The sequence below is a fragment of the Felis catus genome, chromosome B3 (assembly GCF_018350175.1).
Source record: "Felis catus isolate Fca126 chromosome B3, F.catus_Fca126_mat1.0, whole genome shotgun sequence".
In the NCBI taxonomy this organism is placed as follows: domain Eukaryota; kingdom Metazoa; phylum Chordata; class Mammalia; order Carnivora; family Felidae; genus Felis; species Felis catus.
Genome location: NC_058373.1, coordinates 1,342,593 through 1,360,412, shown reverse-complemented (window position 1 = coordinate 1,360,412; position 17,820 = coordinate 1,342,593). Strand labels below are relative to the sequence as shown.

The window sequence follows — 17,820 nt, the reverse complement described above, 5'->3', positions numbered from 1 at the left end:
CCTCTGTGGGTTTAACAAGGAGAGTGAAAGATCCTGAAGGAAGTGATGATTTTACGTATTTGATTTCTGCTGGTGGGAAGGAGGCATGTCCACGCACAAGCAGCCCAGTCCTCACAGTGAGGACGTGGTCTTTGGACGAAAGAGCAGCCACGGGGGAGGCAAGGCCAGTCCATTAACCGTCCCGTGTGTCCCTGCTGCCAGTGCTCCCACGCTGCTGGTGCTCACGAACACACAAGGACAACCCAAACAGGGAGCCAGGTTCCTCTGTCGTTCATGAAGTAATAACTACGCGCTCAGGGTAAACCACTTCAGTGGCTTAGTCAGGGGCACGATGAAAAGTTACGTCCAACTGACCCATTCCCCAGATGTGAGTGCCGTGAACATGGCTGCTACCCTTCTCCGTCTGCGTGTGCTCATTTTTAAACATCTTATGCAGATGGGATCATCCTCTACATTCTGTTTTATGTTTTGCTTTTTCACTTGTTAATGAACCTTAGAATTATTTTCATAGCTGCACAGGGTGATCTGCCTTAGTGTTTCAGATAGTTGTGTTGCATTGATGTCTCTAATTTTTTTAACCAATGATCTGTTAATGGACATTTAGATTGCTTGCATTTTTTCAAATTTTTAAATTTTTCATTTTAGTGAGAGAGAGTGTGAGTGGGGGGTGGGGGGAGGACGAGAGAGAGAGAGAGAGGGAGAGAGAGAGGGAGGGGGAGAGAGGGGGGAGAGAGAGGGAGAGGGGGGAGAGAGGGAGAGGGAGGAGAGAGAGAGAGGGGCGGAGAGGGGGAGAGAGAGAGAGGGAGAGAGGGTGGGGGGGGGAGGGAGGGAATGAATCTCAAGCAGGCTCCATGCTCAGTGCAGACCCTGACATGGGGCTCGATCCCATGACCCTGGGATCATGACCTGAGCCTCAATCGAGAGCTAGACGCTCAACCGACTGAGCCATCCAGGCGCCCATCCCATTTTTAAAAATACTACAACGGCACAAGGAACATCCAGATATGTTTCAGCTTACACGAATGCCTCTGTGGGGTCAGTTGCTAGCAGTGGAGTTTCCACACTGGTTTCAAAAAAGGCTAGGCCACCTCGCACACCCCCCACCATCATGGAAGAGCGTTTTTTCCTTTCCCTGGATGGATGGATGGATACAATAATGAATGCACACGCACTCATGAGCGCCTGTTGTGTACAACAGGTGGTGTCCTGGCAAGGAAGAGACGCGGTCTGTTGATGACGGAGCCGCGTGAAGGAGGGAATGGGGAGGTCGTGACGGGAGCGTCGGCCTCTGGGGACTGGTTCTGTTGCGGACTGGCTAGTGGGTGCGTGCAGCCCTCGCCTTCTCTCTGAGTCTCGGCCCCTCACCTGAGGATGGATCGTGCTGCCCGGCTCACGGAAATGCCGAGAAGGCCGAAGAGAGTTTGTGTAGGGCTTTTCCACTGCCCAGCACGTAGCAGGTGCTCGTCGATGGCGGTGATGACCCTCGCATGTAGCATGGTGGCCCCGGGCCCGGCGACAGCGCCCGCCACGGCGGTGTGCCCACAACGCCCTGGGGGCCCAGGGTGGAGGGTGCTCTTTCATGCGTTCCGGAAGGCGGAGCAGAGCCGTCTGTAAGCGTGAGTCGTAGGTAGTTCGCCGTGAGGTTGTGTCAGGGGAGATACGGTGAGTTTCTCAAGACGAGCGTGCTGGAGCAGGAAGCCGAAACCCCACTCATACGTCGGAAAAGTTGGTTAATGGTCTCGGGAGAAATGCATTTGTGCTGCTTGAATTCTCAGCCTTAGAAGTAACTTAGTGTTGACCTGTCCGTGTTTCTAGTTTCATTTTGAAGAAGTTATCGAAAGAGGAGTTCCTCAGTTTTAATTTCCTTTTTCCTCCTTTAAAGAATTACAGTGGTTAACGTGCATTCGCTATGGAAAATGTCAAATTATGTAACAAGCTGTATATTGAAAAAAATTTTTTTTGGATGTTTATTATTTACATTTGAGAGAGACAGAGCATGAGCAGGGGACAGGCAGAGAGAGGGAGACACAGAGTCCGAAGTAGGCTCCGGGCTCCGAGCTGTCAGCACAGAGCCCGACGTGGGGCTCGAACCCATGAACTGCGAGGTCATGACCTGAGCCGAAGTCGGACGCTCAACCGACTGAGCACCCCAGGCGCCCCTGTGGGAAATAAATTTATTTACAACATTCAGCCGTCTTCAGGAATATGGCCACCTCCTCAGTTGTTCAAGGCTTTTATTCCGTATTCCTTTGTAGATGTTTTTGATTTGAGTCACATTGTTTCTGCACATTGCTTGTTGAGTGTGTTCCTAATCAGTTGATATTTGTTGTTACTGTGAATAGGATCTTTCCATTATGTTTTCAAGCTGGTTATTTTTATTATATAGGAAAGCATAGGAACGTGGCTCAGATTTCCAGATGGAACTGGAAGTCTCTGAAGTAATTTTAAAGTTATTTTTGTTGGGGCTCCTGGGTGGCTCAGTTGGTTGAGCGTCCAACTGCAGCTCAGCCCATGATCTCATGATTCGTGGGTTCAAGCCCCTGCATTGGGCTCTACGCTGACAGCTCAGAGCCTGGAACCTGCTTCGGATTCTGTCTCTGTCTCTGTCTCTTTCTCTCAAATATAAATAAACATTAAACATTTTTTAAGTTATTTTTGTCAACATTTTCTTAAGTTCTAGGAAATCAAATCTTAGAAAACTTTATTTCGTAAGATACTTGCATCATTGATAACATGTTTTCAAGGTGAGGTGTCCAAGACTTTTTTTTTTTTTAATTTATTGTCAAGTTAGCAAACATACAGTGTATATGGTGTAGTCTTGGTTTTGGGGGTAGATTCCCCTGATTCATCACTTACATACGACACCCAGCGCTCATCCCAGCAGGTGCCCTCCTCAATGCCCATCACCCATTTTTAAAGGCTCCCAGATTCTAGAGGTTGAGATGTGCCGAGTGGTTTCCCCGATCTCCAGCAGGTGTCAGTGTTGGTCCGACGTGGTGGTTTTAGCTGCGGGATCCCGCATTTACACATCCTTATTCCCGAAACACTGGGGATTGTCGAGCCTGAAGGGATATTGGAGATCATCCAAGTCAGCCCTTCCGTCTGGGAGCTGGCCTGGGTGGGGGGTGACCCGTCCAAGGTCACACGGTCCTGTGGGGTGAGACTGACATGACGGTGAGCATCAGTCTCCAAAGTCACGGAGGAGAAGAAGGTGTTGCCCCAACATATCGAAGTTGTGTTTTGGTGGAGCGGAAGGGTGCTGTTCAGCGTGTTCGGGTGAGTGGGGACCCGCCCCTGGTGTCCGGAGCCTGGGGGGCAGCCCGGAGGCCTGGCGCTCTCAGCAGCGCTCAGCCGTGTTGGCGGAGTGCGGGAAGAGCCAGCGGTTTTGTGACAAACCTTACGAGCAGTGAAATCGCTTACCGAGGAATACTCTCCGGAGAGCTTTTTAAAATGGCAGAAAAAGGCCTGTTTCCCTTTTTTCCCTGCGATCCCGAAGATGCCGTCCACTTGTTCTGTGACTTCCTCACGCGCGGCCCCATCTCCTTGTCCCACAGCCTGCGCGCGTGGAGCCCTGCTCTCTCCTTCACTTCCCCCTTGGAGGCTGAGCACGGGGCTCCCTGGCTCAACCTGCAGAATTCGGAGGGGTTCTTGCCCTGGCGCCGGAGGCCCCTCTCGCGTGCTCTGCGTGCCTCCTGTTCCCCGGTGGGCCCTTCCACGGGGAGCCAGTCCCCGGCCCCGCACACGCTCGTGCTCTTCCGGCTCTGTGCCTCTGCTTGTTCTCGCTCCTGCCTCTCCACCCTGACCCTCAGCCTCCTCCTCTCCCTCCCCCGGCCGGTACTGCAGGCCACCCCCTTGGTGAGGTTTCCCCGGGCGCGCCCCCTCCTCTGTGGACCCCAGCATCCTTCGTTCCCCACTTTCCTTCCTACCTTGTCACTAGGTCACCCTAGTACAGTTACCCGTGTTCACATGATTTATTGGGCGGACCTGTAGCTGTCCAGGGTGCTGTCCTGGGTCCTCTGGGCCCCGCAGACAGGCTGTCCTCACGGCGAGCTGTTCCCAAGTGTCACCGATTCACTTGGCTGCACCGGATCTCGAGAGCTGCCGTCCTCGGAATCCTTGCTGTCCTTCCGGCCACGCTGCCCTGGCAGGTTTGGGGGAACATTCGGGGCTTCGGGAACGTTTCTCCCACGCCAGAAGAAGACGTATCAGAGCAGATGACAGGGGCATCTGGAGAGAGAAACGCACTCGGAAGCCACCAGGAAAGGACGTTCCGTAAACACCAGATAACTGTAAACACTGTTATTTGGAAGTCACGGGTTACTTTCTGTCAGGCTTGCTCCGCGTGGCGCAGGCTGGTGTCAGCCAGGAGGCAGGCCCTCCGCGGGCACAGGAAGACGGCCAGCGGAAGAAATACGGTGTCCCTGCAACTTTATCTTAGTTGAGTGCGCTGCGCCGCAAAGTTTGCAGGACCCTGAAGTGCTTGCCTGACGTCTTGGTAAAACAAACGGCGGAAGCCAGGGAGAAGTTTCCATCTTGCTAACGAGCTCTTACGGCTCGGGGGTCATGCAGAGCTGTAATTATTTAGAATGACGACTTTGAGCGCTCAGCCCCTAAAAAGCGAGGACAATAGAAATGGCTCCAGGAGCATCCAGACATTTCCGTATCTGAAGCACTCATTCTTTGCTGTTCCCGAGCCCCAGCCTCTCACGACCCTGGGCCGCCTGCCACAGTCCCCCGACGCGGCCCGGCACCCACGTTCTTACTCGGTTTTCCCGTTGTGGTAAAAACGCACACACTCAGCCGTCCTCAGGTGCCCGGCTCAGTCGTGTGAGGTACACGTAGTGTTGTAAGACGAACACCCGAAACTTTTCCTCTGGCAAAACCGAAAGGGTGCCCCTTAAACAGCTCACCCTGCCCGCTGCCCCAGCCCTGGCGACCATGGCCGCCATCTGCTTTCTGTCTCCGAATGTGACTTCTTTAGTTTTTAGAAAATGTTCATTTACTTTGAGAGAAAGCACAAGTAGGGGAGAGGCAGGGAGAGGGACAGAGATTCCCAGCCAGGCTCCACGCTGGCAGCACAGAGCCTGTCGTGGGGGCTCGATCCCATCACCCTGGGATCGTGAGCTGGGCCGAAATCGAGAGCTGGCCGCTCAGCCGACCGAGCCACCCGGGCGCCCCTGGATTTGACTACTTTAGAGACTTCGTGTAAATGGAATCACGCAGAGTTTGTTTTTCTGTGACTGGCTTCGTTTATTTACTGATCGTACCAGACACATATACAAGGAATTGTCCTCAGAATCCTCAGAATCACTGAGCTTTGGTTGTAAACAGATCTGAGAAACTGAAGAGCTCTATCCACTCACTTTACAGATGGAGGAGGAAAATCAGGCGACCAGAGGTTGCCTAAAGTTAGCAGAAAACCACATGAAGTTCTGTAACATCTTTTCAGTTTTCTAGGACGTTTTAAGGTCCGACTGGTTGTCAACAGCAGTGTGAGTATCCCAAGATCAGAGCCAGAGTAAATGTCACATTTAGAAAATGACACTTGGATAAAGCTGTTGCCGCTGGTCCTATTTTCTGCCAAGCATCGTTGCGTATCGACAGTAAAGCAGTTTAATTCTTTTTTTCCAACGACGTTTACTCTGGTCGATATCTACCAAGATAGGGTAAGCTGAAGCATAGTTTTATTTGTTTATCTTTTTCCTTTTTAAACTGGGAGATGTCACAAAGCTGGATGTAGCAAACTTCTCCCGTAAAGGGCCAGATGGTTAACATTTGGGGGCTGTGTGTGCCCCACGGTCTCTGTTGTAACGATTCAGTGCTGCTGCTGTAACGTGAACGCACAGCGTGACTGCGTTCCATAAAACTTTATTTACAAAACAGGCAGTGGCCAGATTTGACCCCCAGGCTGTGCTTCACCCACCCCATAGCCAGGTGGCCGGGCGTCGCTTCTGCGTGTTTTGGCCTTAGCACCTTGCGGGCTGGCTCTCATATAGGAGACACTTGTGGTTGTTCATGGGGATGGTGATGATGATTTAAAAAATGTAATTTTTTACGTTTGTGATCAAATAGTCATTTCCTACTGACTTTTAATGATTTAATAAGTTTTGGAGTTATTCCCTACATACCATACTAGATAGCTTTACGATACAATAAAAAGTATACCTAAGAAAATAGCCAACATGTCTAAAGTACATCTTTGAAAGAAGACTCAAAATTTTTCTCAGTATTCATAAAGGTATTTCTTTTTCTAAAGGAAAATTATATATTTCTAAAGGAAAATATGTTTACATATTCTAAAGGAAAATTGTATGTATATTTCCTTGTATAAATATAAGGAAATAAACCCAACTCGCAAATCTGGAGGGAACCGCCAGTCACAGCTGTAGGCAAACCTCTGCTGGGTCCCTTTGCTCGGCACCTCGGGACCCACCCGCTGTCTGTCACGTCCACTTGCTCGGTGCCTGGGGAGGTCCACCTGTATGGACGACAAGTCCTTGTCCTGGTCTCCGGTTCTGCGGCCAGGAGACGGCACCGCGGGGACCAGGGTGGCCGAGAGTGAGTGGGGCGTGTCCTCCCTCCTGCCCCTGGCCGCAGTGCATCGACTGCCGAGAGCCGCGCTCCGGTCAGGTGGCCCCTCCAACTGCAGCTCTTTGGGGCCTACGGTCCTGCCCCTCCCACTCCCACCCCTTGACCTCCGGGCCTGGAGGTGGTCAAGGCTTCCCGGGCGGCACCACTCTGGGGGCCACCCGTCTCTACTGCTCTCTTTCGTGCGTCCGGTTCCGCGTGCCGCCTGCCCCTCGCTGCGGCCCTCACCCGACCGATGCAGTGTTGCGTCCGCCTGACTGGTCCCCCCAACCCTAAGGCAGGCAGGTAGCAGGCTCGCTGCCCAGGCAGGAAGCGACGAGCTTGCACCTGCAGTAAGAGCCAGGAAGTCAGAGTTCAGTCCCAGCTCTTGTGCTCCCAGCTCTATGCCTCCGGGCGGGCTGCGTGGTCTTGTCGAGCCTTGGTTTTCCCGTTGGAGAAAGGGGATGACAGTGTCTCCCTCTCGGGACCGCTGGGGACATTCAGTGAGGTCGTGCCCGTGAAGTGCCGTAGCACAGGGTCTGGCACACACGTGGTTTCTAAGTGGCAGAGGGCACTTCCGTTTTCCTTCGTTTGTCAACAGACTCTCCTCCCAAGGATCCTTTGTGAAGAGGAAGGCCACGGGGAACAGGGGAACTCCTTTCTGTGACCCCCCGTCTCAGGGACTGTGTGTGTACTAGAGAGGCAGCCGGCTCCCCGCTGCGCTCAGGACCGGCTCCTGTGGGTGTCTCTGGTGGGCCCATTCCCAGCTGGGACAGCAGGTGGCTGTAGAGAGTCTTAGTTGCAGGTGGTTTGGCCTATAGGAGATCCGCGTAGTAACTCAGCATGTGGGTTCGTGTTGCAGTTGTTTGGATTACTTGAAAAGGAACGACTTCCAGAGTCAGAATGGAGAGAAGAGGTGTTATGCACACCTGGAGTTTAGCGAAGGTAGCAATTATTGGGCACGTGCTAGTTTCTTCATGAAGACGTTTATCTCTTCTGTGACTCGTACTACAGATGCTAGTATTTCCATCTTAGGGAGAAGAAACAGACTTTTAGAAGGTAAGTAGTTGGGCATTTTTCTCGGCTAGTGACTGGTAGTCCAGGGATTCACACGCAAGTGTCCTCTCTAGAAGCACACTCCGCTGCCGTGTCACTCCACCTCCAAGGCTCTGGTCCGGGAAAGTGGATGCTTTAAAAGGGTTCTGATAAAAATTGGGGTTATATACGAATGTGGTGAAAAAGTCCAACAGCGCAAAAGGATGGGGCGAAAGCGTGAAGCGTCCTTCTCATCCAAGGCCTCCCGTGGCTGGTTTCTTTCTCCGGAGCCAATCTCTGTTGCTGGCTTTCTTTGGATCCTTCCTGACATACCCTAATAGGGGTTTATTTACCAGCATCCTGGGAAGGAGGGTGATTGGTCTTTATGGCACATCTTAGCCTGACTTCTGTCCAGTTGTGCTCAGCGTTTCCTAGGCTCTCCGGGTTGGGTGGGCAGAGGGGGCTCTCTGGGTTGGGGAGGCGGGGAGGAGGGCTTTCCAGGTTTGGTGGTGGGGGTGGGGGGAGGGAGGCTCTCTGGGTTGGGTGGGTGGGGAGGAAGGGGGCTCTCCGGGTTGGGGGGGTGGGGAGGGGGGCTCTCAGGGTTTGGTGGTGGGGGTGGGGGGAGGGAGGCTCTCTGGGTTGGGTGGGTGGGGAAGAAGGGGGCTCTCTGGGTTTGGGGGGGTGGGGAGGGGGACTCTCCAGGTTGGGAGGGGCAGGGAGGGGGACTCTCCGGGTTGGGGGGGGCGGGGAGGGGGACTCTCCGGGTCGGGGGGGCGGGGAGGGGGGCTCTCCAGGTTGGGTGGGGGAGGGAGGGAGGCTCTCTGGATTGGGTGGGTGGGGAGGAAGGGGGCTCTCTGGGTTGGGGGGGTGGGGAGTGGGGCTCTCCGGGTTGGGTGGGTGGGGAGGAAGGGGGCTCTCCGGGTTGGGGGGGCGGGGAGGGGGACTCTCCAGGTTGGGGGGGGCGGGGAGGGGGACTCTCCAGGTAGGGGAGGCGGGGAGGGGGACTCTCCAGGTTGGGGGGAGTCAGGGAGGGGGACTCTCCGGGTTAGGGGGGCGGGGAGGGGGACTCTCCAGGTTGGGTGGGGGAGGGAGGGAGGCTCTCTGGATTGGGTGGTTGGGGAGGAAGGGGGCTCCCTGGGTTGGGGGGGTGGGGAGGGGGGCTCTCAGGGTTTGGTGGTGAGGGTGGGGGGAGGGAGGCTCTCCAGGTTGGGTGGGTGGGGAGGAAGGCGGCTCTCCGGGTTGGGGGAGTGGGGAGGGGGGCTCTCCGGGTTGGGTGGGGGGAGGACACCATTGCTGAGGCTCCCAGCAGCTAAGTCCCCATATACTATTCCTGCATCTCTAGCCTTTTCTGGAAGGGTCTAAATTCCTGCCATCCCTACTTTCTCCATTTCAACACACAGTGCATTTCACAGGGCTAGCTGAAAGCCTTGAACTCAAAAACACCTAGGTGTAAATATAAGGCTTGCCGACATTGTCTTACGATGTGAATGCCTAGTTAGTGGACTAGTGGTGACCGGTCATGCCTGGGCACAACCCTGCACGTGGCTTCCTTCTGTACCTGGTACTGTCATGACACTTGTAGTCTCTGTGTTTTGACACAAACGTCAGGTCCTGTGTTCAAAGAAAGGATCTTAGAGGAACAATACAGAAATGACCAGTCACACGACAGTTTGTGTCTTTCGAAGATGATTTTTACATCTTTTGATTCTGTGTTTTACACGTTTGCCTCCACAAGGGGATTCCCAAACGGCCGAAACCCATTGTGACCAAACACAGCAGAAGCAATGAAGATGCATTTGCAGTGGAATTAAAGAAATGGCTGTCTGCCTTAGCTGGTTTAGTCAAATACTCTTTCAGAGTGGTACGCAATTGTAGGGAAAGAAATGTTCAAAAAACCCAACTTTTAAGTGTAATCGGAAGTTGAGTATTTGTGACGCCTGTGATCACGAAAATGGTTTATTCTCCTGCTCTACGCTCGTACCACGACGAGGGAGTCAAGCGGCCGTGCCCCCGTCTGTGGTTTCTGAGGCCACCCCGACGTGAGCTCAGGGCGTGTGGGACTGATTTCTGAGAGTTGTGCTGTGTGCGCTGTCTTGACTGTGTCTGACGGTCCCAGCTGCCTCGTGTTCCAGAAGCGTGTCGGATGCCAGCGTGCGTGTCTCCGTGATTGGCTGCGGGGCCTCAGGGGGTGCATGCGGCAGCTGGTTATGACAGCTGGGGGACTCTACGTTCGCATACGCCCATCTGTCTTCGACGGCAGGTCAGGGTGGCTCTGAGTGACGCTTCGTCGCTGCCGGGTACCGGTGCCGGGACACGGCCCGGGCACCCTGTCTGGCAGCCTGCACGCTCGGCCCCTCGACACGTGCCTTTCCCATGTCCCTCTGTCCCTTTGCCGGACCCCACTCGAACCTTTAGCAGCAGGAATGGTGTGTGCTGAGTCACCATCCACCTGGACAGCAAGCCCTCCGCTGGGCCTCTTAGGAGCTGGCCGCCCTCGGGGAGGAATGTGACCTCTCTGGGCACAGAGCTCCAGCTCTTCATCCATCAGATGGGGACGGTGGCCCTGCACTCCTGCCTCACCGGGCGGGCGTGCCGACCAGCTGATTGCGGTCCCTCTTCTCTCCCCGGGGCGCCGCATGGTGCCCGCCGCGTCCGTTTCTGTGCTCTGTCTTCTCTTCCAGCAGCTGGACTCTGGATAAGGGTCAGGTGTTGCGTACCGGACGGTAGCGACTTCTCGCTCTACCTGTTACTGTTCTTTCTTTCCCGGTAAACAGAACCGAACTAGCGTCCCTCTGGGGACAGGAGAAAACAGTTCCCAGAAGGTGGGGAAAGGATTCCTCCTCCTCTTTTTTTTATTATCATTAATCTTTTAAATTTTTTAATGTTTTACTTATTCTTCAGAGGGCACAAGCGGGGGAGGAGCAGAGGGGGGAACAAAAGATCCAAAGTGGACTCCGTGCTCACGGAGTGAGTCCTATGCGGGGCCCGAACCCACGAACCGTGAGATCGTGACCTGAGGCGAAGTCAGAGGGTCAAGCGACTGAGCCACCCGGGTGCCCCGGATCCTTCCTCCTCAAGGGACCGGGGCCATGTCACCGTGTAGGACAAGAGCTGGCCGCACCAAATCTCACGTGCAGGGAGGGCTGCCTGGCGTCTAGCTGAGGCTCGTTGACGTGGTGATGTGGGGACCAGACAGGTAGATACAAACACCGGTGGTCCCTGTAGGCGGGAGGCTGGGAGGCCGTGCGGCCGTGGGAGCATTGGTGGGGTGGGTGGTGAAGGCGGGGGTACCCACCTGGTCAGGGAGTTTGGGCGTTGTCTTTAAGTCACTGTGGTGGACTAAAGGTCTCTGAGAGGGAAGAGTGAGGACGGGGACCGCACCTGAGGCTGGGTTGGGGTCAGCGGGGCCAGGCGGCGGGCGCCCGGCTGGATGTGCGGGGGCACCGGCACCCACAGAGCGACAGGTGGAGGCGAGCGCCCTGCCAGCCGCGTGGGGGCCCCTGGGGGTGGATCCACAGTCCCGGACCAGCAGGAAGGGGGGGGGGATAGGCGCCCATGAGGCTGGAGTTCGATCTGCACAGCTTGTTCGGACGCTCAGCACCTGCAGCAGGGTTGGGGCAGAGGGAGCTGAGCGGGCCGACAGGAGTCTCTGAGCAGCCCGGGGCGAGGGTCTGAGTTCAGGGTGCCCGAGGGGGGCTGGGGCTTAGCTGCTGCCCCCTCGGCCAGAGCTCAAAACGACATTTTGTGAAGGTGGCCTGAATCCTCGGTGCTGGCTTCATGCGTTCGGGGCTGAGAGCAGGTACTGGCACCGGCGGAGCCCCCCTCCGGCGTTTTCCTTCAGGGCCCGGTTCCGCTTCTTTGTCGAGGAAGATTCTGCCGCTCGGTGTCTGTCCTCACTCCCCGCTGAACGCGCCCTCGCCCCCGCGATTTCCTCCTGTGCCCAATCTGATAGACGTCTTCCCGGCCCTCCTCGCCCTTCTGCCAGCGCTCTGCTCCCTTCCTCCTGAATATCTTGCCTCGCGCTCTGCGACGCGGCAGCACCCCGCAGCCTGCCGCCAGACCCGGCCCGCCGCCCGTCTCTGCGGGTAGAGCGTTACGGGAGGATGGCCACGCCCGCCCGGGTTCGCATCTTCCGTGGCTGCTCTCGTGGCACCTGGCAGAGCCGAGTCGTTGTGACAGAGACCCTGTGGCCCGTGAGGCCTGAACTACTTTGTGTCTGGCCCTTCACGGGGAGTTGGCTGACCCCGTGCTCTGACGTCCCCCGGCCCCGGAGGGTTTCCTTCCGCACCCGGAGCCGAGAGAGCGTGTGAGAGCCGGCTCTGAGGGACGCGCTGGCTCAAAGTCATTCCAAGTGAAGAAGCTCCCCCCACCTGGCGACAGCGAGTGACACCAGCTGAGCCTCGGCCGACTCCAGAAAGTTGTTTTCCTGCCTTTCTGTCCCCTCTCTGCCTTCTCCTCCTGCAGCCGCCTGGAGGCGACGCGCTGGAATTCTGCCTTCTCTCCCTCTGTCTCTCTTCTGTGTTCACTTGGTGGAAACACCCATCTTCTCTTGGTTTTCCCTTTGTAGCTTTGCCTTTTCTTTCTTTTTTTTTTTTTTTTTTAATGAAATTGAGGTTTTTTTTTTTTCAACGTTTATTTATTTTTGGGACAGAGAGAGACAGAGCATGAACAGGGGAGGGGCAGAGAGAGAGGGAGACACAGAATCGGAAACAGGCTCCAGGCTCTGAGCCATCAGCCCAGAGCCCGACACGGGGCTCGAACTCCCGGACCGCGAGATCGTGACCTGGCTGAAGTCGGACGCTTAACCGACTGCGCCACCCAGGCGCCCCAGCTTTGCCTTTTCTTAATAACATTTTTTAAGATTTTATTTTAGAAAGAGAGAGAGAAAGAGGCAGAGAGACGGGGAGAGAATGCCAGGCGGGCTCCACACTGTCAGCACAGAGCCCGACGCGGGACTCGAACTCACGAAACCGTGAGATCATGACCTGAGCCGAAATCAAGAGTCGGGTGCTTAACCGACTGAGCCGCCCAGGCGCCCTGTTTGCCTTTTTTTTTTTTTTTTTTTTTTATGTGGTAAATAACAAATAACACGAGATCCTTCCCCCCCCTTTTTTTTTTTCAATGTTTATTTATTTTTGGGACAGAGAGAGACAGAGCATGAACGGGGAGGGGCAGAGAGAGAGGGAGACACAGAATCGGAAACAGGCTCCAGGCTCCGAGCCATCAGCCCAGAGCCCGACGCGGGGCTCGAACTCACGGACCGCGAGATCGTGACCTGGCTGAAGTCGGACGCTTAACCGACTGCGCCACCCAGGCGCCCCAGCTTTGCCTTTTCTTAATAACATTTTTTAAGATTTTATTTTAGAAAGAGAGAGAGAAAGAGGCAGAGAGACGGGGAGGGAACGCCAGGCGGGCTCCACACTGTCAGCACAGAGCCCGACGCGGGACTCGAACTCACGAAACCGTGAGATCATGACCTGAGCCGAAATCAAGAGTCGGGTGCTTAACCGACTGAGCCGCCCAGGCACCCTGTTTGCCTTTTTTTTTTTTTTAATGTGGTAAATAACACATAACACGAGATCCTCCCCCCCCCCCTTTTTTTTTTCAATGTTTATTTATTTTTGGGACAGAGAGAGACAGAGCATGAACGGGGGAGGGGCAGAGAGAGAGGGAGACACAGAATCGGAAACAGGCTCCAGGCTCCGAGCCATCAGCCCAGAGCCCGACGCGGGGCTCGAACTCACGGACCGCGAGATCGTGACCTGGCTGAAGTCGGACGCTTAACCGACTGCGCCACCCAGGCGCCCCAGCTTTGCCTTTTCTTAATAACATTTTTTAAGATTTTATTTTAGAAAGAGAGAGAGAAAGAGGCAGAGAGACGGGGAGGGAACGCCAGGCGGGCTCCACACTGTCAGCACAGAGCCCGACGCGGGACTCGAACTCACGAAACCGTGAGATCATGACCTGAGCCGAAATCAAGAGTCGGGTGCTTAACCGACTGAGCCGCCCAGGCACCCTGTTTGCCTTTTTTTTTTTTTTTAATGTGGTAAATAACACATAACACGAGATCCTCCCCCCCCCCCTTTTTTTTTTCAATGTTTATTTATTTTTGGGACAGAGAGAGACAGAGCATGAACGGGGGAGGGGCAGAGAGAGAGGGAGACACAGAATCGGAAACAGGCTCCAGGCTCCGAGCCATCAGCCCAGAGCCCGACGCGGGGCTCGAACTCACGGACCGCGAGATCGTGACCTGGCTGAAGTCGGACGCTTAACCGACTGCGCCACCCAGGCGCCCCAGCTTTGCCTTTTCTTAATAACATTTTTTAAGATTTTATTTTAGAAAGAGAGAGAGAAAGAGGCAGAGAGACGGGGAGGGAACGCCAGGCGGGCTCCACACTGTCAGCACAGAGCCCGACGCGGGACTCGAACTCACGAAACCGTGAGATCATGACCTGAGCCGAAATCAAGAGTCGGGTGCTTAACCGACTGAGCCGCCCAGGCACCCTGTTTGCCTTTTTTTTTTTTTTAATGTGGTAAATAACACATAACACGAGATCCTCCCCCCCCCCCTTTTTTTTTTCAATGTTTATTTATTTTTGGGACAGAGAGAGACAGAGCATGAACGGGGGAGGGGCAGAGAGAGAGGGAGACACAGAATCGGAAACAGGCTCCAGGCTCCGAGCCATCAGCCCAGAGCCCGACGCGGGCTCGAACTCACGGACCGCGAGATCGTGACCTGGCTGAAGTTGGACGCTTAACTGACTGCGCCACCCAGGCGCCCCAAGATCCTCCCCCTTAACAGAAGTGTAAGCGTGCGGTCCGCGTTAACCGTGGCCTCGGCTGCATCTCGCACCCTGTGCGGCCGGAACTTCCACGCACCGCACAGCGGCCCCGTTTCTCCTCCCAGCCTCTGGCAGCACCCTTGTGCGCCCCGCTGCCGTGAGCCTGGCTCCTTCAGACGTCTCCTGTGAGCAGAATCTTGTAGCATTTGTCCCTCTGCGCCTGGTGTATCTCTCTGGACCCGATGTCCTCCGGCTTCTTCCAGGTTGCGGCAGGTGGCGGGTCTTCCCTTTTCATGGCTGAGTAGTATTCCAGCGCCGGGCCACAGTTTGTTTATCCTTTCGTCCGTCAGCCGGCATTAGGGGTTTCTAGCTCTTAACTGTTGTCAGTGGTGCTGCTCTGGACACGGGGGTGCAAACACCTCTTCAAGACCCCGATTTCAGGTTTTTTTTCCTTTGGCTAAATACCCCAGAAGTGGGCGGCTGGATGTTCTTCTAATTTTTTAAGGAAACTCTGTACTGTTTTCCATCGCAGCTGTACCTTTTTATATTCCCAGCAGCGGTATACGAGGGTTCCAGTGTCTCCCACGTCCTCACCAACACTTACGTATTCTACTGTTTCTCTTTTTTTAACGGACATCCTAGCAGGTGTGAGGTGGTGTCTCGTGGCAGTGTGGATTTGCGTTTTCCTGACGATGAGTGAGGTTGAGCATCTTACTCTGTGCCCGTTGGCTCCAAAACGGAATCAGGACACATAGGAAATGTGCACAGTTAGTTACTGGTAACAAAATTACATCACTGCTCAAAAAACTCCCACCAAACACAGAGGCCAAGGCCAGGTGGATCACAGGCCAATTCTACCAAGCGTTTAAAGAGTTCTCCTGAAACCATTCCACAAAGAAAAAGAGGGAGGAAACCTTCCGAATTCATTCTACCGAGAGGTCAGCATCACCCAGATAATAAAACCAGGCAAAGATACCACAAAAATAGAAAATTACAGGCCAATGTCCTCGATGAACATAGAAGCAAAATCCCGCAACAAAATATTAGTAAGCCACACTCAACAACACATTAAGTGGATTATTCACCAAGATCAAGCCTGGGAGGCACGTGGGATCGTATGGACACTTAAAAGAAGAAAGGAAAAAAGTTCTTAGGCCCCATCCATGGAATTCTCTTTAGGTGTGGATGGAGTCTGGGAATCTGCATTTTTGTACTTACAGTTGACCCTTGAACTACTCGAGGGTTAGGGGCGCTGACCTCTACACACAGTTGAAAACACATACAACTTTTGACTCTTTCAAAACTTACCTTCTCACAGCATGCTGTTGACCAGAAGCCTTGTGGTCTTCTGGTGACCCAGGTATCGCATGTTCTGTATGCATTGTGTACTGTTTCCGTGCAGTAAAATAAGCCAGAGAAGAGAAAGTCATGAGGAAGTCATTAAGTCATAATTAAGAGACCGTAAGGAAGTGGGGCTCCTGGGCAGCTCAGTCGGTTGAGCGTCCAACTTCGGCTCAGGTCACGATCTCGCAGCTCGTGAGTTCGAGCCCCGCGTCGGGCTCTGTGCCGACAGCTCGGAGCCTGGAGCCTGCTTCCGATTCTGTGTCTCCCTCTCTGCCCCTACCCTGCTCGTGCTCTGTCTCTCTCTCTCTCTCAAAAATAAACATTAAAAAAAAAAAAGAAACTGTAAGGACGAGAAAATACATCTGCAGTACGGGACCGTATTGGGAAAAGCCATGTAACAGTGGACTTTCCACAGTTCAAACCCATGTTGTTGAAGGTACACACAGAAGGGCGTCTGGAAGGATGATTGACGGACTTAACTGAATTGCCGAGTAATTTTTATTTCCTTCTTTGACCCTGTGCTTGTGGTCGTATAGTTCTTTAGAAATCAGAGAGGGGGGTGCCTGGGTGGCTCAGTCGGTTGAGCGTCCGACTTCGGCTCAGGTCACGATCTCTGGGTCCGTGAGTTCGAGCCCCGCGTCGGGCTCTGTGCCGACAGCTCGGAGCCTGGAGCCTGCTTCGGATTCTGTGTCTCCTTCTCTCTGCCCCTCCCCCGCTCATGCTCTGTCTCTCTGTCTCAGAAATAAATAAACATAAAAAAAAATAAATAAAATTTAGAAATCGGAGAGAGGCTAGACGGCATCCAAAAGCAGGAACCAGATCCGCGAGCGGTCCGTCACTTTCGGAAACCGTTAACGCTCTTCTGTGTGTTCGTCTCTTCCACAGGGGACTTGATCTCATCTTTGTGCCGGGTCTTGGGTTTGACAAGCATGGCAACCGGCTGGGGAGGGGCAAGGGCTACTACGACTCCTACCTGACGCGCTGTCTGCAGCAGCGGGACTCGAAGCCCTACACCGTGGCCTTGGCGTTCCGAGAACAGATGTGCCCCCGGGTCCCCGTGGACGAACACGACGTGAGGGTGGATGAAGTCCTTTACGAAGACTCCACGTAGATCCCGATGCCTGCGGCCCGGAGAAAAGCAGAATACGTGTTGCCCCTCGTCACGAGGTAGCGTGCGTTTTTGCCCACTCATGGTGAATATGGACTGCATTGTTTCTAGTGGAATTGCAAACGCCTCACATTAAAGCATCTTCCAAAACCAATAGTGGAACGTTACTTAGAGTGGAGGCTGTCACGTGTGATGTTCTGCGTAACTTCCTGCCGTCAGCGTGGCGGGCTGATCTTTCTGCTCTGCAGCTTAAGCTAGATGTGTGTGAGGACCTGTGTCCGGCTCGGGGCGCCCGGAAGGTAGACCCCCCCCGCCAACCCCCAGCCCACACCCGGTTTCAGCGAGCCCTGTCTGGACTGGTCAGTCTTTGGTGGGCGGGCGCGGGAGACTAGGCAGCTGCTAATTGCTTTGTTGGGGTTTGCTCTGCGTACAGAGTTCCCCAAGAATATTCTAGCACTTCATCATGACTACATTTGCTCGCCCTGAGATTTTACGTCTGACACTTTGTAGCTTTCGATGGTTCGTGGACCGAGACCTTTTATGATTTAAATACTTTAGTTCCGTCTCTGCTGTGCCGTGCGTCGGTCCCTTCCGAGTCTAAGATCTGATATCCTGTCAGTCAGAAATTGTGTGTTTGCTTGCGGTGTCTGCTTTGGAAATAAGTTTGCTGCGGGCTGGGAGCTGGCAGATGGCATCACAGCGAGGGAAGATTTGGGCGGCTTCCTAGACGCCGCTCTCACACCCGGCGCCCAGCACGTGCGGGGTCCTGTGGAGCGTGTGTCCGTCCCCTCCCCTCCGTTGTCCCGTCGTCCCTTCTGTCCGGGCTCTTAGCACTCCACTTTGTGTCTCTAACCACGGTCCACGTGACCTCACAGAACACGGATGTGATCGGGAGGTGGCCCTGCTTGGAGCCTTTCGGTGGCTGTTTGGGGCCCACGGGGTAACGGCCAGGTGGCTTCTCCGTGCGAAGCCCCCGGCCGGCCG

General features: G+C 54.5%; 1 protein-coding gene across 2 annotated transcripts in view; it reads left to right on the top strand.

The window, feature by feature from the left end:
• LOC101093689 (5-formyltetrahydrofolate cyclo-ligase) overlaps positions 1-16,990 on the top strand; it is a 33,418-nt gene extending 16,428 nt beyond the window's left edge. For both annotated transcript variants that reach the window (XM_045058712.1, XM_045058714.1), the window contains exon 3: positions 16,613-16,990. In XM_045058712.1, the coding sequence (XP_044914647.1) occupies positions 16,613-16,839 (227 nt within the window). In that variant the 3' untranslated portion in view covers positions 16,840-16,990. The remainder of the gene's footprint in view (positions 1-16,612) is intronic.
• Positions 16,991-17,820: the final 830 nt, after the last annotated feature.